Source organism: Danio aesculapii, chromosome 12 (assembly GCF_903798145.1).
Source record: "Danio aesculapii chromosome 12, fDanAes4.1, whole genome shotgun sequence".
NCBI classification, from domain to species: domain Eukaryota; kingdom Metazoa; phylum Chordata; class Actinopteri; order Cypriniformes; family Danionidae; genus Danio; species Danio aesculapii.
This window is the reverse complement of record NC_079446.1, coordinates 51,253,107-51,275,606: the sequence shown is the minus strand read 5'-3', so window position 1 is coordinate 51,275,606 and position 22,500 is coordinate 51,253,107. Positions and strand designations below refer to the sequence as shown.

The 22,500-nt window shown below is 41.0% G+C and overlaps 3 protein-coding genes across 3 annotated transcripts in view; all 3 read right to left on the bottom strand.

Moving 5' to 3' along the window:
• Nucleotides 1-7,032, bottom strand: part of cpxm2 (carboxypeptidase X (M14 family), member 2) — a 20,391-nt gene extending 13,359 nt beyond the window's left edge. Inside the window, exon 1 of the mRNA XM_056469787.1 lies at nt 6,515-7,032. Within this exon, the coding sequence (XP_056325762.1) occupies nt 6,515-6,746 (232 nt within the window). The 5' untranslated portion in view covers nt 6,747-7,032. The remainder of the gene's footprint in view (nt 1-6,514) is intronic.
• Nucleotides 7,033-18,861: 11,829 nt separating this feature from the next.
• Nucleotides 18,862-22,074, bottom strand: LOC130238563 (dual specificity phosphatase 29). The gene is made up of 3 exons (XM_056469624.1): nt 21,703-22,074; nt 20,644-20,867; nt 18,862-19,598 (listed from the first exon to the last, which is right to left on the bottom strand). Exons 1-3 carry the CDS (start codon nt 21,837-21,839, stop codon nt 19,390-19,392), a joined length of 570 nt encoding a protein of 189 aa, XP_056325599.1. The 5' UTR covers nt 21,840-22,074; the 3' UTR covers nt 18,862-19,389.
• A 358-nt stretch (nt 22,075-22,432) lies between these two features.
• Nucleotides 22,433-22,500, bottom strand: part of LOC130238564 (dual specificity phosphatase 29-like) — a 2,296-nt gene continuing 2,228 nt past the window's right edge. Inside the window, exon 3 of the mRNA XM_056469625.1 lies at nt 22,433-22,500. This exon is cut by the window's right edge and continues 412 nt beyond it. The gene's annotated coding sequence lies outside the window, so the exon portion shown is untranslated.

The window sequence follows — 22,500 nt, the reverse complement described above, 5'->3', positions numbered from 1 at the left end:
CACTGAATCAAACACACTCCTGAAAACACCATCACTGAATCAAACACACTCCTGAAAACACCATCACTGAATCAATGAATCAAACACACTCCTGAAAGCAACATCACTGAATCACTGAATCAAACACACTCCTGAAAGCAACATCACTGAATCACTGAATCAAACACACTCCTGAAAACACCATCACTGAATCAATGAATCAAACACACTCCTGAAAACAACATCAGCGAATCACTGAATCAAACACACTCCTGAAAACACCATCAGCGAATTACTGAATCAAACACACTCCTGAAAACACCATCACTGAATCAATGAATCAAACACACTCCTGAAAACACCATCAGCAAATCACTGAATCAAACACACTCCTGAAAACACCATCAGCGAATCAATGAATCAAACACACTCCTGAAAACACCATCAGCGAATCAATGAATCAAACACACTCCTGAAAACACCATCACTGAATCAATGAATCAAACACACTCCTAAAAACACCATCACTGAATCACTGAATCAAACACACTTCTGAAAACACCATCAGCGAATCACTGAATCAAACACACTCCTGAAAACACCATCAGAGAATCACTGAATCAAACACACTCCTGAAAACACCATCACTGAATCACTGAATCAAACACACTCCTGAAAACACCATCACTGAATCAATGAATCAAACACACTCCTGAAAACACCATCACTGAATCAATGAATCAAACACACTCCTAAAAACACCATCACTGAATCACTGAATCAAACACACTTCTGAAAACACCATCAGCGAATCACTGAATCAAACACACTTCTGAAAACACCATTAGCGAATCACTGAATCAAACACACTCCTAAAAACACCATCACTGAATCACTGAATCAAACACACTTCTGAAAACACCATCAGCGAATCACTGAATCAAACACACTTCTGAAAACACCATCAGCGAATCACTGAATCAAACACACTCCTAAAAACACCATCACTGAATCACTGAATCAAACACACTCCTGAAAACACCATCAGCGAATCACTGAATCAAACACACTCCTGAAAACACCATCAGCGAATCACTGAATCAAACACACTCCTGAAAACACCATCACTGAATCAAACACACTCCTGAAAACACCATCACTGAATCACTAAATCAAACACACTCCTGAAAACACCATCACTGAATCAAACACACTCCTGAAAACACCATCACTGAATCAAACACACTCCTGAAAACACCATCACTGAATCAATGAATCAAACACACTCCTGAAAACACCATCAGAGAATCACTGAATCAAACACACTCCTGAAAACACCATCACTGAATCACTGAATCAAACACACTCCTGAAAACACCATCACTGAATCAAACACACTCCTGAAAACACCATCACCGAATCAATGAATCAAACACACTCCTGAAAACACCATCAGTGAATCACTGAATCAAACACACTCCTGAAAACACCATTAGAGAATCACTGAATCAAACACACTCCTGAAAACACCATCAGAGAATCACTGAATCAAACACACTCCTGAAAACACCATCAGCGAATCACTGAATCAAACACACTCCTGAAAACACCATCACTGAATCAATGAATCAAACACACTCCTAAAAACACCATCAGCGAATCACTGAATCAAACACACTCCTGAAAACACCATCACTGAATCACTGAATCAAACACACTCCTGAAAACACCATCAGCGAATCACTGAATCAAACACACTCCTGAAAACACCATCACTGAATCACTGAATCAAACACACTCCTGAAAACACCATCAGCGAATCACTGAATCAAACACACTCCTGAAAACACCATCACTGAATCAATGAATCAAACACACTCCTGAAAACACCATCAGCGAATCACTGAATCAAACACACTCCTGAAAACACCATCACTGAATCACTGAATCAAACACACTCCTGAAAACACCATCACTGAATCACTGAATCAAACACACTCCTGAAAACACCATCACTGAATCAAACACACTCCTGAAAACACCATCACTGAATCAATGAATCAAACACACTCCTGAAAACACCATCAGCAAATCACTGAATCAAACACACTCCTGAAAACACCATCACTGAATCAAACACACTCCTGAAAAACACCATCACTGAATCAATGAATCAAACACACTCCTGAAAACACCATCAGTGAATCACTGAATCAAACACACTCCTGAAAACACCATTAGAGAATCACTGAATCAAACACACTCCAGAAAACACAATCAGCGAATCACTGAATCAAACACACTCCTGAAAACACCATCACTTAATCAATGAATCAAACACACTCCTGAAAACACCATCACTGAATCACTGAATCAAACACACTCCTGAAAACACCATCACTGAATCAATGAATCAAACACACTCCTAAAAACACCATCACTGAATCACTGAATCAAACACACTTCTGAAAACACCATCAGCGAATCACTGAATCAAACACACTTCTGAAAACACCATCAGCGAATCACTGAATCAAACACACTCCTAAAAACACCATCACTGAATCACTGAATCAAACACACTTCTGAAAACACCATCAGCGAATCACTGAATCAAACACACTTCTGAAAACACCATCAGCGAATCACTGAATCAAACACACTCCTAAAAACACCATCACTGAATCACTGAATCAAACACACTCCTGAAAACACCATCAGAGAATCACTGAATCAAACACACTCCTGAAAACACCATCAGCGAATCACTGAATCAAACACACTCCTGAAAACACCATCACTGAATCAAACACACTCCTGAAAACACCATCAGCGAATCACTGAATCAAACACACTCCTGAAAACACCATCACTGAATCAAACACACTCCTGAAAACACCATCACTGAATCACTGAATCAAACACACTCCTGAAAACACCATCACTGAATCAAACACACTCCTGAAAACACCATCACTGAATCAATGAATCAAACACACTCCTGAAAACACCATCAGAGAATCACTGAATCAAACACACTCCTGAAAACACCATCACTGAATCACTGAATCAAACACACTCCTGAAAACACCATCACTGAATCAAACACACTCCTGAAAACACCATCACCGAATCAATGAATCAAACACACTCCTGAAAACACCATCAGTGAATCACTGAATCAAACACACTCCTGAAAACACCATTAGAGAATCACTGAATCAAACACACTCCTGAAAACACCATCAGAGAATCACTGAATCAAACACACTCCTGAAAACACCATCAGCGAATCACTGAATCAAACACACTCCTGAAAACACCATCACTGAATCAATGAATCAAACACACTCCTAAAAAACACCATCAGCGAATCACTGAATCAAACACACTCCTGAAAACACCATCACTGAATCACTGAATCAAACACACTCCTGAAAACACCATCAGCGAATCACTGAATCAAACACACTCCTGAAAACACCATCACTGAATCACTGAATCAAACACACTCCTGAAAACACCATCAGCGAATCACTGAATCAAACACACTCCTGAAAACACCATTAGAGAATCACTGAATCAAACACACTCCTGAAAACACCATCACTGAATCAATGAATCAAACACACTCCTGAAAACACCATCAGCGAATCACTGAATCAAACACACTCCTGAAAACACCATCACTGAATCACTGAATCAAACACACTCCTGAAAACACCATCACTGAATCACTGAATCAAACACACTCCTGAAAACACCATCACTGAATCAAACACACTCCTGAAAACACCATCACTGAATCAATGAATCAAACACACTCCTGAAAACACCATCAGCAAATCACTGAATCAAACACACTCCTGAAAACACCATCACTGAATCAAACACACTCCTGAAAAACACCATCACTGAATCAATGAATCAAACACACTCCTGAAAACACCATCAGTGAATCACTGAATCAAACACACTCCTGAAAACACCATTAGAGAATCACTGAATCAAACACACTCCAGAAAACACCATCAGCGAATCACTGAATCAAACACACTCCTGAAAACACCATCACTTAATCAATGAATCAAACACACTCCTGAAAACACCATCACTGAATCACTGAATCAAACACACTCCTGAAAACACCATCAGTGAATCACTGAATCAAACACACTCCTGAAAACACCATCAGTGAATCACTGAATCAAACACACTCCTGAAAACACCATTAGAGAATCACTGAATCAAACACACTCCTGAAAACACCATCAGCGAATCACTGAATCAAACACACTCCTGAAAACACCATCACTGAATCAATGAATCAAACACACTCCTGAAAACACCATCACTGAATCACTGAATCAAACACACTCCTGAAAACACCATCACTGAATCACTGAATCAAACACACTCCTGAAAACACCATCACTGAATCACTGAATCAAACACACTCCTGAAAACAACATCACTGAATCACTGAATCAAACACACTCCTGAAAACACCATCACTGAATCACTGAATCAAACACACTCCTGAAAACACCATCACTGAATCAAACACACTCCTGAAAACACCATCACTGAATCAATGAATCAAACACACTCCTGAAAACACCATCAGAGAATCACTGAATCAAACACACTCCTGAAAACACCATCACTGAATCACTGAATCAAACACACTCCTGAAAACACCATCACTGAATCAAACACACTCCTGAAAACACCATCACTGAATCAAACACACTCCTGAAAACACCATCACTGAATCACTGAATCAAACACACTCCTGAAAACACCATCACTGAATCAAACACACTCCTGAAAACACCATCACTGAATCAAACACACTCCTGAAAACACCATCACCGAATCAATGAATCAAACACACTCCTGAAAACACCATCAGTGAATCACTGAATCAAACACACTCCTGAAAACACCATTAGAGAATCACTGAATCAAACACACTCCTGAAAACACCATCAGAGAATCACTGAATCAAACACACTCCTGAAAACACCATCAGCGAATCACTGAATCAAACACACTCCTGAAAACACCATCACTGAATCAATGAATCAAACACACTCCTGAAAACACCATCAGCGAATCACTGAATCAAACACACTCCTGAAAACACCATCACTGAATCACTGAATCAAACACACTCCTGAAAACACCATCAGCGAATCACTGAATCAAACACACTCCTGAAAAACACCATCAGAGAATCACTGAATCAAACACACTCCTGAAAACACCATCAGCGAATCACTGAATCAAACACACTCCTGAAAACACCATCACTGAATCAATGAATCAAACACACTCCTGAAAACACCATCAGCGAATCACTGAATCAAAAACACTCCTGAAAACACCATCACTGAATCACTGAATCAAACACACTCCTGAAAACACCATCACTGAATCACTGAATCAAACACACTCCTGAAAACACCATCACTGAATCAAACACACTCCTGAAAACACCATCACTGAATCAATGAATCAAACACACTCCTGAAAACACCATCAGCAAATCACTGAATCAAACACACTCCTGAAAACACCATCACTGAATCAAACACACTCCTGAAAAACACCATCACTGAATCAATGAATCAAACACACTCCTGAAAACACCATCAGTGAATCACTGAATCAAACACACTCCTGAAAACACCATCACTGAATCAATGAATCGAACACACTCCTGAAAACACCATCAGTGAATCACTGAATCAAACACACTCCTGAAAACACCATTAGAGAATCACTGAATCAAACACACTCCAGAAAACACCATCAGCGAATCACTGAATCAAACACACTCCTGAAAACACCATCACTGAATCAATGAATCAAACACACTCCTGAAAACACCATCACTGAATCACTGAATCAAACACACTCCTGAAAACACCATCAGTGAATCACTGAATCAAACACACTCCTGAAAACACCATTAGAGAATCACTGAATCAAACACACTCCTGAAAACACCATCAGTGAATCACTGAATCAAACACACTCCTGAAAACACCATTAGAGAATCACTGAATCAAACACACTCCTGAAAACACCATCAGCGAATCACTGAATCAAACACACTCCTGAAAACACCATCAGTGAATCACTGAATCAAACACACTCCTGAAAACACCATTAGAGAATCACTGAATCAAACACACTCCTGAAAACACCATCACTGAATCACTGAATCAAACACACTCCTGAAAACAACATCACTGAATCTGATCACAGTGACTCTGCAGTGTGTGTGTGTGTGTGTGTGTGTCCAGAATAACTTTACAAGCTCAATGAATGTTCCACACACTTCAAACCCAATAAATCCTCCTTCATGATCCTCCGAGCACTAGTAATGTTAGAGGGTGGACACACACACACACACACACACACACACACACACACACACACACACACACACACACACACACACCAGCTCCTCCAGCTCCCGCTAATGCTAAAATCAGCTGAAGTGTGCGTGTTTCAGTGAGGTTACCTGACTGTGGATCAGCCGTCAGGAGTGTGTTCTGGTCTCCTCCTGCAGGTGTGTGTGTGGTGTGTGTGTCTCCGGCCTGCAGACCGCGCTGGTAATGCTCTCGACTGCGCAGCTCCTGCAGGTAATAATCCTGATCCTCAGATGCAGCTGCGGAGCTGACCTCCAGCAGGAATCCCATGATGCCGAGCAGCAGCCGCAGAGTCTGGAGAGACCACATCATCTGATCCACCATTCACACACTCGCTGACCAGAGAAAGAGAAACACACACACACACACACACACACACACACAGACAGATGGAGATGTTTGTCTGCAGGTGTGGTGTTGACGTCTTCTTCACACACACACACACACAGAGCAGTAGACGATCTGATCCACAGCTGATTGATGTCTTGCTCTCTAATGTCTCCCTGTGACTCCTCCCACTGGGCGGAGCCTCGCTGACCTCATTACCATCCCACAACCAATGGAGAAAGGGAATAGAGATGAATTCATACTGATTGACACACAAACACACACACACACACACACACACACACACACACACACACACACACACACACACACACACACACACACACACACACGAGTGATCCTCAGACCTGCCCAGGCCTGGATATGATTAGCACATTAGTGACGCTCTGAGAGTGTGTGTATATGAGTGTGTGTGTGTGTGTGTGTGTGTGTGTCAGAGCTCATCTCATCAGGACTCACTGCAGAAGCCAAACACACACTCTTCTCTTCTCTTCTCTTACGCTGACGTGTGACTACATGATGAACTCATTCTGTTCTGCATCCATTAAACACCCGTTCACCAGTCTTTACCCGTCTGGATCAACATTAACGGCTCAGTTCAGCCAAAATGAACACTCCGTCATGGTTTACTCGCCCTTTTCTGGGTCCAAACCTTCATCAGATTCTGTATTCTGTTGAACACTGATGAAGATATTCTGAAGAATGCTGAAAACCATGGACTTCAGTGTGTGTTTTTCCTACTATGCAAGTCAATGGTTACCAGTTTCTAGCATTCTTCAGAATATCTTCATCAGTGTTTAACAGGGGAGAGACACTCGGGAAGGTTTGGGAGAGTAAACAATGACAGCATGTTCAGTCTGGGTGAACTTTGTCTTTACGATCATCAAGTTTAATGAACCGCTAACTATTCCAGCATGTGTTTTACACAGCGGATGCCCTTCCAGCTGCAACCCAGTACTGGAAAACACCCATACACACTCATTCATTCACGGCCAATGTAGTTGATCAGTTCCCCTATAGCGCATGTGTTTGGACTGTGGGGGAAACCGGAGCACCCAGAGGAAACCCACACCAACACAGGGAGAACATGCAAACTCCACACAGAAACACACACTGACCCAGCTGGGACTCAAACCAGAGAGCTTCTTGCTGTGAGGTCACAGTGCTAACCACTGCGCCACCGTGACGCCCCTGCATTAATATAGTTTTCTACAATATAAAGCGCTCTGGTAAGCCTTTAGCTCAGTGTGATTGTGACATTAGTATATTATGTTTAATTAGACACAACTGAACTCTGCTTATAATCTTTAGTGCACTGTCAACATGTTGAGCACTGAAGCGTACAGTCGTCATAATAAAGACACGGTAATGAAAACGATCAATATCACGATATTAACACAGATGCAGTGTGATTTACAATGTTGAAGAGCTTTATAACTGTAGTCTGACCGCTGTGTTTCTCACTGTGAGCTGAGCTGTGAGTGTGCATGTACAGTGTGTGTGTGTGTGTGTGTATAAGTGAGTGTTATTGTGTGAGGGTGTAGCGTCTGATGTGCTGCAGTGGAGCTGCAGTGATGCTGATGTGTTCAGACATGATTTACCACTGTGTCTCATTATGAGTTCTACTTCCTCACACTAACAGAGCAGTTCAGCGCTGCTTACAGACGCTTAGATGTTAGAGTCGCAGTGTGTGTGTGTGTGTGTGTGTGCTCCTCCACACACCAGCTCAGTGCTAATGAAAGTGTGTTTTCACTGGACTGATCGGGTAAACATGAGATCGGGGAAACATTCTCCAGATCAATTCCTGAAGCTGGAGGAACCGCCGGCGGGAAAACATCTGACTGCAATACACACACTCACTCTTACACTACAGGAATACACACACTCACTCTTACACTACAGGAATACACACACACACTCTTACACTACAGGAATACACACACTCACTCTTACACTACAGGAATACACACACTCACTCTTACACTACAGGAATACACACACACACTCTTACACTACAGGAATACACACACTCACTCTTACACTACAGGAATACACACACACACTCTTACACTACAGGAATACACACACACACTCTTACACTACAGGAATACACACACACACTCTTACACTACAGAAATACACACACACTACACTCTGAAGATCAACTGTTAAGCGTTCACACTTAACCCAGTCAGAACCAAACATAGTCACTTCACTCATTCATTACATCACAGAAGTGTTCAAGAGTCTTCTAATAACCCAGACAACACTGCAGGGTGATTCAATGTGTATTTCAGTGAGTGTCTGATAAAGGGTCAATGAGTGCTGTATAAAGGTACGAAACTGTACTATAGTAAAGAGTATTACACTTAATATTTACATCTGTTTGTTAATGAGTGCTCCAGCATACTCTAACATTAACTATATTTAACTGAGAAAAGACCTTTACTGCAGTCAACTGTGGTGTATTGTAGGAAAATATACCCTATAGCTGTAGAAAACTACAGCGTTGGGTCATTTGTTTATATTACAGTAGCTGTGTTTCCATAGCAACTGTAGAATCACCACAACAGATCAATTACTGTAGTTGTGTTACCATAGCAACTGTAAAATCACCATAACAGATCAATTACTATAATGTGTTATCATAGCAACTGTAGAATCACCATAACAGATCAATTACTGTAGTTGTTGTGTTACCATAGCAACTGCAGAATCACCACAACAGATCAATTACTATAGTTGTTGTGTTACCATAGCAACTATAGAATCACTACAACAGATCAATTACTATAGTTGTGTTACCATAGCAACTGTAGAATCACCACAACAAATCAATTACTGTAGTTGTGTTACCATAGCAACTGTAGAATCACCACAACAGATCAATTACTGTAGTTGCTGTGTTACCATAGCAACAGTAGAATCACCACAACAGATCAATTACTGTAGCTGATGTTACCATAGCAACTGTAGAATCACCACAACAGATCAATTACTGTAGTTGTTGTGTTACCATAGCAACAGTAGAATCACCACAACAGATCAATTACTATAGTTGTTGTGTTACCATAGCAACAGTAGAATCACCACAACAGATCAGTTACTATAGTTGTTGTGTTACCATAGCAACAGTAGAATCACCACAACAGATCAATTACTTTAGTTGTTGTGTTACCATAGCAACTGTAGAATCACCACAACAGATCAGTTACTATAGTTGTTGTGTTACAATAGCAACTGTAGAATCCCTAATACAGATTATTTAATAGATATTTAACAGATCAGATTACCACATTAACTCAAGCACTTTACTATATTAAATGACTAAACTATATTCACACTGCAGTAGGGCTCGACCACAGTACTGTAAATTACTGCAGTAATCTTCATGTGGGAATGCGAGTATCATTAGCACATTCTATTGGTGTATGTTATGTGAGTGACAGGCTGACTCCGCCCTCACACCAGCAATCTGAGGGTTATCATTCACAGCAATAATGCAAACATGACCATGAAAACACGTGAGCTCTACTTCAGTAACACACACACACACACACACACACATCTCGTGGCCACTGTGCTGCAGCTGCTGTCAGTCACACACACACACTCATCATTCCGGACATGGCAAGAACATTGTTAGATGTGAGTTACTGATCTGGCGAGCATCTGCTGATTGAGATTAACATGAAGCAGATGATGGATCCGCCTGAAGCTCCAGCTCATGCTGTTAGACAGACGGGTCTGCAGGAACACGCACACAAACACACACACACAGCCTGAAAACACTCAAGCTGCACATCTGCTCACTATACATCAGTCTTAATGCATTTCTGGAAGAAACACACATCAGACTCAGCTGTAGAGATCAGACTAACCAGAGAAGCAAAGGTCAGAATAACCTGAACTGCAGACAGAGCGGTGGGTCTTGTTTCTAGAACAAACATCAACTTAAACCAAGACACATTTTCTAGACCAGTGGTTCCCAAAGTGGGGGTCACGAGACAACAAGAGGGGGTCACTTGGTGATTTCTGAAAATATCATATCTGTTATTAAACTATTAGATTTAGATGCATAACCTGCAGAAGATACATGCAAAACAACATGCAAATAAAAAGCCATCAGCCTTTCAGTTCTGTTTCTGTTGGATTACGCCTGTGAGGTTATTACACTAGATTAATGACACCGCGACAGTGTTAGCTGCAGCAGATTGAGTTTACAGCAGTGTTAAACTCTCCAAAATTAAAGCAAGAGTAGTCTTGTGCTGTAATCATTGTGCTCAGCATTCTCATTAAGAGAGGTTAATATTAAATTAAACAAATGAAGAATGACTATTAAACATTATATGGTTGTTGGACTGTGTTGTCAATAAGCTCACTTATATAGCTTGTACAGGTGTGTGTGCACTGTTGTGTGCAATGTTTGTGTGTTTATAACCACCTCTGAGGATAGTGGGGGTCACAGGAATTGTTATTTTGGGGGCACAGGCTGAAAAGTTGTTGTTTTCAGTTGTCAAAATTCAGTTTTTCCATTAAACAAGCTAAATAATCTGCCAAATGGGTGAGTAAAACACTATTGTAATACACTGGCTGATCAGTTTACTGGTATGGGAAAAGGTTTTTGTTTTCGTGTATTTCCTCTGCTGCCACATGAACATTCAAATCTTATTTTTATTTTTAATTAACATTTTAATTATGGATTAAGCCTTTGATCTCGTTATTTAGTTCATTAGGGATGTCTTTAATCACTTATTTGAGTTGAACTGAGGTATACTGTATTCAGGAAATTTGTAGGATTGCTCCGATCGATCGACCACATTCATAATCACATTTAATGACTCGATCGGTACTCGTCAATCGGGCCGATCTCATGAACCGATCGCAGGAGTTTGTTTATGAGCAGAGGAAGGTGTAAGCGATCACTGCGCATGCGTCACAGCAGCTGTAATATATACAGATGTGGAACGACCTCTGTTAATACAGTTTATTGGTGCGACTCACGCAAGTGATGGTCTCTGTTGCAACCATTGTTCTGAGCTGCTTTGACAAGAGCAGAGCAATCAGCCACATCTTGTGTCCAACCGTGTGACCACTCTCAGAAGCTCTCTCAGAAGTGTCTGTCCACACTAAATGGTTATAGGAGATATTTTTAAGATAATATGCAGTAATATTAATATATAGGATTATATGCAGCATGCTTACTGTATTATCTACTGAAAAAAACAGCTTAAACCAGCCTAGGCTGGTAGGCTGGTTTAAGCTGGTTGACCAGTCTGGTTTTAGAGGGGTTTTGGCCATTTCCAGCCTGGTCTTAGCTAATCAGGCTGGGGGATGACCAGCTAAAACCAGCTTGACCAGCCTAGCCAGCTACGTCCAGCTTAAACTAGGCTGATCAAGCTGGTTTTAGCTGGTCATCCCCCAGCCTGATTAGCTAAGACCAGGCTGGAAATGGCCAAAACCCCTCTAAAACCAGACTGGTCGGTACTCTGTATCACCTGCAAAAATCCTGATCAAATAAAAAACATATATATATATAAAACTAATAAATAAATGAATAATTGTGTGTTGTGTATGTGTATATTTACCTAATGTGTGTGTGGTTTTATGTACTGCGCAGTGGAAATGTAATTCTAGATTAAATAAAGAGGCAATACACTTGAACTTTTGATTCTGATTATGATTGAGTCTTGATTTAAGTAGATCTTTGGACAAGAAACAAGACAAGAAGTAAAGTAAGGTAATGCGTTTCTGCCGTGCGGCGTGTGTTTATGGAACTGGCCTCAATCGTCTGTTTCCATGACAACAAAATAATAACAGAAAGCCCTGGGAACGCTCACTGCAAGTCCATCGATGCCGGAACATTCCCCAAACGCTCCGCCGCTCCCAGAGCAATCTGCGAATGTTATTTTACGGTTGTAAAAGATGCAAACCTAAAAACATCGTAAAATGTTATTGTTGGTTCCCGAAGTACCGTGCAGCCGAACGGAAACCAAAATCTAACGTTAGGGGAACCTAGGAGGCCGTAAATCAGCTCAGAGTGTGCCGAGTTTGCTGGATGTTCCTGAAAACCCCAAACACAGGTATCTACAATAACAGAACGTCTCCATCAAGCCAGAATCATAAAACACAGAGCGAGTACATTACCCAGAGGCCTCAGTGTGTGTGATGTGGAGCTTCCTGAGCCGCCGCTGCTGCTGCATCACACACATCAGACTCCACAGCGTATTGAAGAGTCTTCAGAAACACACAGGAGCTGCTGAGAGAGAATGATAGCAGATGCAGGAGTTCAAACACACACACACAGGCAAGTCTAGGACACACACACACACACACAGGCATGTCCAGGACACACACACACAGGTGAGCTCAGGACACACACATTTACAGCACTTTTATTCTGACCTTTTCACCTGTACTGCCGGTTAAAGTATAGTTCACTCCACACACACACACACACACACACACACACACACACACACACACACACACACACACACACAGGCATGTCCAGGACACACACACAGGTGAACTCAGGACACACACATTCACAGCACTTTTATTCTGACCTTTTCACCTGTACTGCCGGTTAAAGTACAGTTCACTCCACACACACACACACACACACACACACACACACACGCGCACACACACACACACACACACACACACACACACACACACACACACACACACACACACACACACACTGCAGCTTTACTGTACAGCTCTTTTCACTATATTTATTTTGCCAAAGCAGCTTCACAGACACTGCACATCATTACATGTAGAAACAGAGAGTTGTGTGTGCAGTGAGTTGATCTGCAGGTACACTACACAGTAAAGGCTGATATCTGTGTGTATAATATACTGAAGATGATTTGATCATTAAATTAAACAATTTCACATTTTGAAAAACGATCCATGGAAATAACTGCAAATTACATTTATGAGATACAAGTTCAGGGCGTCACAGTGGCGCAGTGGGTATCACGATTGTAGCACAGCAAGAATGTCACTGGTTTGAGTCTCGGCTGGGTCAGTTGGTGTTTCTGTGTGGAGTTTGCATGTTCTCCCCGTGTTGGTGTGGGTTTCCTCCGGGTGCTCCGGTTTCCCCCACAGTCCAAACACATGCGCTATAGGGGAATTGAATGTGTGTGAATGAGTGTGTATGGGTGTTTCCAGGTACTGGGTTGCAGCTGGAAGGGCATCTGCTGTGTAAATAGTATAGTTCATTATAATATAGTTATATAATATATAGTTATATAATAGTAGGCAGTTCATTCTGCCGTGGCGACCCCTGATTATTAAAGGGACTAAGCTGAAGAAAAATGAATGAATGAGTTACAAGTTCATATTTGGTTTTACACACAGTATAAAATATGTCATATATGCACCATGTCCTTTAAAATATTGCTATATATATATATATGAGCTAATATATTTAAACATATATGAATATATTTGTAATTACAGTGGTTGCAAAAAATATATCATAATAATAAATTGTATTTGAGGCGTCATTTAAAGCACTCAAGATCACCTTATACAGTTCAAATGGTGGTTCAGGTATTTACTGCTGTCATTATAAGAAACAATTGAACACCATGACTCCCTGTGCTTGTGTCAGTGTCAGTCTGAACAGATGTGCCGCACCCCCCCCCCCACTCTCTGATAATACTGATAATAATAATATTGACTATAGCAATTTATCATTTGTAAAAATATATTTTATTCCAGCCGAACAGACTTTATCCAAAAGAATACATGTAATATGAAGCCGTGTAACAGCACTGACATATCTGAAACTGTCTGATGATTCTGTCTTCAACTGCAGGCAGATTACTACATCTGTGGAACCAGTTATTCATTTGTGTGTCATGATGTGATTTGCATATTTTCTGAGTGTGTGTGTCAGGTGTGTGCAGAGCGATGGTCCTACATGAAGGCCAGGCCTGCAGAACAGCACACAGTTTCTGGTTGAAGGGTGTGTAGAAGTGTGTGAGCAGATCTCGAGTGTGTGTGTGTGTGTGTGTGTGCATCAGGCCAAGACTGCTGTCCGCCGCATGCCTGCTGTTAGAAGCAGGACGCTTGCTAATGCGCAGCTCTGTCTGAGCAGACACCGGCCCTGCACACGCACACACACACACACACACACACACACACACGCACACACACGCACACACACGCACACTTTACCTCTCTACCCTGGCTGTATTCTGAGCTGCTGGTGTGTGCTGCCCTCTACTGTTCACAGCAGGTCATGTTCATCACAAATAAACACACACACAAGCAGGACTCACCCAAGCCCAGGAACCTGAAGACTGAACGCATGCTGCACGCGGGGTCTGCAGCGTGATCCTCCAAACACACAACTAATAGCAGATCATGACTGAACACTGACAACCAGTCCAGAACAAACACCACATACAGGCCCACCTGCAGCCGCACCTGAACACACACACACAAGCTTAAATACACACACATATAATTACAGACACACACACACACAGACACACACACACACACATACAAACTTAAATACACACAATGACCTCTGACCTCTCCGTGGGGTTAAATTGATTGATTTGCTCAACATTCTACACACTATCCCCCATAATGTCAATGTGAAAAGAGTTTTTGAACTCTTTATTAAGAATAAAAGGCTGTAAAATCAGATGTTCATCAGTATTGACAGGCTTTGGCGTGAAGCTCTAACTGGAGCTCAGCATTCTGTTTCACTGATCATTCTTGAGATGTTTCAGCAGCTTCAGTGGAGTTCACCTGTGCTCAACTCAGCTGATTGGACATGATCTGAAAAGGCGTACACCTGTCTATATAAGGGCCCAGGGTTGACAGTGCATGGCTGCGGCTGCACACTAGCAGGCTGCGGTGCCGGTCGTCAGTGTTGATCTTACAGTGCTTCATGACAGAAACTCAGTGTCGGATCTCCAGCAGAGGAGAGGAGAGCGTCCTGACAAACACACCAGAACATCAGCTGCTGCTTACGAGCTTAACCTCAACGCAAATATAAACAGCTCACAAAAATAAAGACAACACTTAAACAACACGATGTAACTCCACGTCAGTCACACTTCTGTGAAATCAAATCCCTCATGTGCTTGCCAGAGGGAGCCTGACTGCCATCAGATACCGAGATGAGGTCCTCAGACCCCTTGTGAGACCATATGCCAGTGCGGCTGGTCCTGGGTTCCTCCTAACGCAAGACAATGCTAGACCTCATTAGGCATGGGAGGATAGCTGTTTTCAAGGTACACCACGGTTTGGAAAAGTCGAGGTTTAAAACCACCATATCTTCTGTAAAACCGTTCCTAAAGGTATGTGTACGATTTTTTATTTAATTTAGTTTATAGGACAGCAGTATCTCCGGCAGAAAAGATCTCCAATGATGCCGTTTTAAATTGTACAGAAATCAGTGTTTCTGAAACTAATGAAGACAGCAGAAGTCTATGATTTAACCGGACATGTTTACTGCTCCAAAATACTTTAGATGTTTCTCAAAATAAAGTATATTGTGTTCAAAAGAGAAGAAAGTTTTAGTTTTTTTACCCAGACATTTAAAAAGAGCTTATTTTGGAGCAGTAATCACAATACCGTCATATTTTTATCCAAGGTTATCATACTGTCAGAACCTTATACCTGCCCATGCCTAGACCTCACGTGGCTGGAGTGTGTCAGCAGTTCCTGCAAGATGAAGGCACTGATGCTATGACCTAAACCTGACCCAGATCTGAATCCAGGTCTCACTCCATACATCAACGCCACGCTGCACCATAGACTGTCCAAGAGTTGGTGGAGGCGTTAGACCAGCTCTGGAGGAGGTGCCTCTGGAGAGCTATAGGGAGGTCATAGAGGCACACACACGCACGCATACACACACACACTACTGATCCTCATTCTGGTGTGTTTTAAGGACAGCACATCAAAGTTGGGTCATCCTGTAGTGTTTCTCCACTTTAATTTTGAGTGTGACTCCAAATCCAGATCTCCATCGGTTAATACATTTGATTTGCATTGATCACTTGTGATCTGTGAGGCCGTTGTGTTTTTAGTCGGTTTCCTTCCCCTTGAGTCTCTAAGTGAGTTGGTCTGTTTGTATATATGTGTTCAGTCAGTTTAGTTTAGTTTTCAGCTTATGTTCAGTTTAGTTTTGATTATCAAGCTCTTCAGAGGCCTTATAAAGACCTATATGTTTTAATTTGGAGTATTATTTCTGTAAAGGCGTCGTTTATTTTATTAAACTATCGAATTGTTGGGAAAGTTTGTTTTCAGTGCGTCATGTTAAAATCATCCTAGACTTCAGCTGAAGACTTCAGCTCTGGTTCATCATCGCATCAGCTGCTCAGGATCATGTTCTGCGTCAGTATAACTGATGAACTGTGTAATATTCAAGAACAACAGTGTAATATTCTCCAAATCCACAACAGAATCAACACAACAGAGCTAAAACACTCCCAATACACACACCTGTTATAGGCACATTAAATATGTCAGCTTTACAGGAGCAGTGTATTGAACACAAATCAACAGCTTCTAAAGCAGCTTCATCAACCCTGTCCTGAAAAGCTGCATTCCTGCACATCTCAGACGCATTATTTATGAGAATTATTATTAAATTACACATTAAATTGTATTTTATTAAAGTCTTCTCCTACCCCAACCCTCACAGTAATGTAAAAATATTGATTATTGTCGTACAGTGTCTCAAAAATGATGCTATATTGACGTGAGTATCCACAGCTGTATCCCTTCTACAGGACTGTTGCACAGAATGCTGGAAACCAGTAACCATTGACTTCCATAGTATTTATTTTTCCTACTATGGATCACAGTGGCTGCTTTTTCCCAACATTCTTCTGAATATCTTCTTTTGTATTCAACAAGTAAATGAAATTGAGAGGTCTGGGGCTGCTCGAGGGAGAGTAAAAGAGGAGTAAATCTCCGCTTTTGGGTAAACAGCCCCATTAAGTAATACTATTTAGGCTGATGTTAATTAAAATGTTGAGCAGATCTTCAGAACTCAGGCTTCTCCTGAACTGTGTTTACAGTACTGACTCCTGCTCTCCTGGCAGCGGAAGGATCTGTCAGGAACACAAACCCTGGAGGACGGCGGCGGACACCAGCAGCTCATGACTGAGGTAAAGTTGGGTTTATTTTCGCACATTCGTTCACTTTTGAACAGTTATAACCATTTTCATCTTAATTTACGAGCTTTTCTTCATCATTTGTGCTCGAACTCGTCGAATCTCTGACCCTCGAACCCTCAATCTGCTGAATGTGAGGATCCACTTCAGATTCAGATACTAATCCGGTCAATAATTTCACTCGGAAGTCTGTCATGAATCGAATTATAAGTGATTTTTAAGCCTTTAGATATTCTCTTGTTCCACATAATCTCACACACAGCTCTTCTGTTAGTTAATTAATCACTTTAACCATCGATTAATCAGTAAAATCGCTCACCGTCAGAGTCCTGTCAGACTTCTTCATTCAGCGGGAAACAATCATTTGTGCGCGTTCACGAGCAGGTGCGCGAGGGGAGGGGCCAGACTTCACCTGTTAAATTAATCTAATATTTATAGTTTATATTTACATAATTTTAGTGGGAGCGCGAACAGAGCGTCGATAACATTCAATAATTCCTCATAACAGTGAACAAGTATTTCTATAGAATTTTACGTGACGTGGTGGCGCAGTGGGTAGCGCTGTCGCCTCACAGCAAGGTCTTTGGTTTGAGTCCCAGCTGGGTCAGTTTCTGTGAGGAGTTTGCATGTTCTCCCCGTTATGGCGTGGGTTTCCCCGGTTTGCAAACACATGTGGTACAGCTGAATTGGGTAAGCTAAAAAAATGGTCTATTGTGTGTGTGTGTGTGTGTGTGTGTGTGCGTGTGTTTGTGAGTGTGTATGTGAACAGTCAGTTTCATTGTGCAGAGATAATAATATCATGAACATGACCTAAACTAAAAAGGAAAACTGATGGACAACAGAGGAGTGTTCACCAGGATAACATTTATTAAAATAAATAAATAAATAAATAAATAAATACATTTACATTTAGTCATTTAGCAGACGCTTTTATCCAAAGCGACTTACAAATGAGGACAAGGAAGCAATTTACACAACTATAAGAGCAGCAGTGAACAAGTGCTATAGACAAGTTTCAGGTGTGTAAAGTCTAATAATAATAATATATATTTTTCTGCCTTTTAAACATTGATGAATGTGTTTATATTGATGATAATTGATCAATATTAATATCAGCAATAGAACTGAGACTCTGAGCACAGCAGGATCACAACATTCATATTGAGTTAATTCCTCATCTCTACAGTCACTGAACATCAGGCTCCACATCTGCACTCATCTACCAGCACATCTGTGTATGACCTCTGAGCTGTTCATTTAGCAGCTGTGAGGATCAACACAGTACCTGTCATGTGACTATCACCTGCTGACCTCTGAACCCTAGCTGACCTCCTGCACCAGGACCTGCTGATTGTGAAGCGCTGTGTGTGTCTATGTTCAGGTATGTGTGTGCCTCCGCTCCTCTAGCAGGTGTGTGTGTGCCTCCACTTCTCCAGCAGCTATGTGTGTGTGTGTCAGGTGTGTGTGCGCCTCCGCTCCTCCTGCAGGTGTGTGTCCAGCTCTCTCAGCTGCTTCAGGAAGCCCCAGTTAGGGCAGATGTGTCTGCGGTGAGCGAGCTGCTCTACAGCCTGCAGGAGACTCATCCTCTGCTGGAGCATCAGGAACGCCAGGAAGAGTGTGGCGGAGCGGCTGCGGCCCATTACACAGTGCAGGAGCAGCTTATCTACACACACACACACACAGAGAGAGAGAGAGAGAGAGAGAGAGAGAGAGACATATATGCATTATACACACGCGGACACACACAGAAGCAGATATACACACATATACATATTTATATACACACACACACACACACACACACACACACACGTGTCAGCGTTAACTATCATAACACACACTTGTTTAAATTATTTTTCATATACAATATTTCCACACCGCTGCTTAACAGAGGAAGAAAACATCGGTCAAACGGTCAAGTGTTAGTTTAACGTTAGTTTAGTGTTCGTTTAGTGTTTTGTTCTGTGTAATGTACGTTTAGTGTTAGTTTAACATTAGTTTAGTGTTATTTTAAGTGTTACTTTAATGTTAGTTTAATGTTAGTTCAGTGTTATTTAAGTGTTAGTGTAGTGTTAGTGTGGTATTAGTTTAGAGTTATTCTGTGTAGTGTTAGTTTAATGTTCGTTTAGTGTTAGTTTAACGTTAGTTTAGTGTTATTATGTGTAGTGTTAGTTAAGGTGTAAGTTTAAGTGTTACTTTAACGTTAGTTTAATGTTAGTTCATTTTAAATTAAGTGTAGTGTTGTGTTAGCTTAGTGTTATTCTGTGTAGTGTTAGTTTAACGTTTGTTTAATGTTATTTTAGTGTAGTGTTAGTTTAACATTAGTTTAGTGTTATTTAAGTGTTAGTGTAGTGTTAGTGTGGTATTAGTTTAGAGTTATTCTGTGTAGTGTTAGTTTAATGTTCGTTTAGTGTAGTGTTAGTTTAACATTAGTTTAGTGTTATTTAAGTGTTAGTGTGGTGTTAGTTTAGTGTTATTATGTGTAGTGTTAGTTTAACGTTAGTTCAGTGTTATTTAAGTGTTAGTGTAGTGTTAGTGTGGTTTTAGTTTAGTGTTAATATGTGTAGTGTTAGTTTAACGTTAGTTTAGTGTTATTTTCTGTAGTGTTATTTAAATGTTAGTGTAGTGTTAGTTTAGTGTTATTCTGTTAGTGTTAGTTTAGTGTTAGTGTAGTGTTAGTAGTGTTAATCTATGTAGTGTTTGCTTACTGTGTGGGTCACTGAGGGTCTGCTGGATGTACTCTGCTGCGCTGTAAAAGTATTGGCTGATGTTAAAAGTGGGCGTGTCCTCCGCTGTGACGCCGTAGTAATGAATCTGCATATCTTTATAATATTCAGCGCCGGTGTCCACACTGTTCCACTCGCCCTCCGCCGCGTTCAGGATGTGTGTGATGCCCAGGGTCTGCAGCTTATAACGGTCCCTCGCTGTCTCTCTAATCAAACACACACACACACACACACACACACACACATGAATAGATAAATACACATAAACACACACACATCCATCACTACAGCTAATAAAGGTCGCCATAAAGAACACTCTTCTTAAATATGCCAATTTTACAGCTCTCCTGAATCTCTTTAGCCTGCTTTTAGCTTAGCTTAACATAGATCATTGAATCAGATTAGACCGTTAGCATCTCGATAAAAAAGATTGGATAATTTCTTTATTTAAAGCTGGACTCTTCTGTAGCTACATCACATACTGAGACTGACAGGAAATAAAAAGCTCTATTTGTATGCTGATATTGCTGGAACTATACTTTCGTTGCCGTACCACGACTGTAGCAGCGCAATGATATTACAGCACTGATGTCTAGTTTCCTAGCCGGGGACTATTTTCATGCGCTGTGTAATATCATTGTGCTGCTTCTTAGTACATGATCTAACTAGAGAGGAATCAAGCTTTATAAAGGGAAGTTATCTACATTCTCTTTTTATTTTTTTAAATGGCATGCTAACGGTCTAATCCGATTCAATGATCTATGCTAAGCTAAGCTAATTGTGTTTCCGCCAGATCAGCTGAATGGATTCAAAAACAGTAAAACTGAGCTGTTTAACTCTAGGAGAGCTGTACAGTGGGAATATTTCCAAAAAACTGGAGTGTTCCCTTAGGACTTGAATTAAATTAAGTCCTAATTAAATTAAAGACCAGATTATTGTAGTTCTGGGAGCGTTCCTGGTATGTGGTTTACATCTTTAGCAGTTGATGCAGTCGGCTGTTGACTATTTAGTGTGTGTTGTTATTATAGTGCAGACACTCACTCGTTCCCTATGTAGACGCCAGGCCAGACCTCGTTGACGTGTGTGTATGCGACGCCGCCGTGTGTGAAGTGTTTCTGCAGCTCATAGCAGCTGGGCGTCTCGTAGTCCTGCTCGTCTTCAGCCTGTGCAGAGCTCATCTTCAGGATTATCACCCCACACACAGCTCTGAAACCATCCGCAGCACCCTCAGAAACCCCACTTCAGGCTCTTTTACAGGTTGTGTAGTGTTGTGTGTTTGTTTGGTCTCTTGAAGAGCTGCAGATCGCTGTCCGCTGTTGTTTGGTGTTGGGTTCTGGGTTATTTTTAGAGATCTATAATCAGTGTTGCTCTTCAGTGATGTGATATCTGCATTACATTAAACTGAAACTGTGACGTTTACACTGAACTGAACTGAACTGAACTGAACTGAACTGAACCTGGTGTTCATTTACTAAAGCTACAGCAGCTCTGAAATAACACTATTTTGTGTAGCGCTTCAGCAGGGCCGGGCAGAATCTGTAAACATTTTTATTTCATATTTCTCTGCAAAATATTGTACAAAATCTGTGGGTTTATGCAAAATGACTTTGTTATACAGTAACCAAAAACTTTAAAACAAAATAATAACAAATAATACGTTTTATAAATAATAAAGGTAAAGAGTAAGTTTTATTTAATGTTTACAGTAGATATCGGAGTACATTCACTTGTTTGGGAAAGTAAATCTCTCATATAATAAATCTAGGAAAATACAGAGAATATTAATTAAACTGACTTGTAAATAAATCTTATATTCACATACTAGTTAATATTACTAGC

What these genes read in the sequence shown, in the direction of transcription:
- LOC130238563 (XM_056469624.1), bottom strand. Translation starts at nt 21,839, where the DNA reads ATGAGCTCTGCACAGGCTGAAGACGAGCAGGACTACGAGACGCCCAGC. An exon ending in GGCGTCTACATAGGGAACGA is followed by an intron (nt 20,868 to 21,702) that starts GTGAGTGTCTGC and finishes GTGTTTGATTAG; the next exon opens with AGAGACAGCGAGGGACCGTT. An exon ending in GACCCTCAGTGACCCACACA is followed by an intron (nt 19,599 to 20,643) that starts GTAAGCAAACAC and finishes GTGTGTGTGTAG; the next exon opens with ATAAGCTGCTCCTGCACTGT.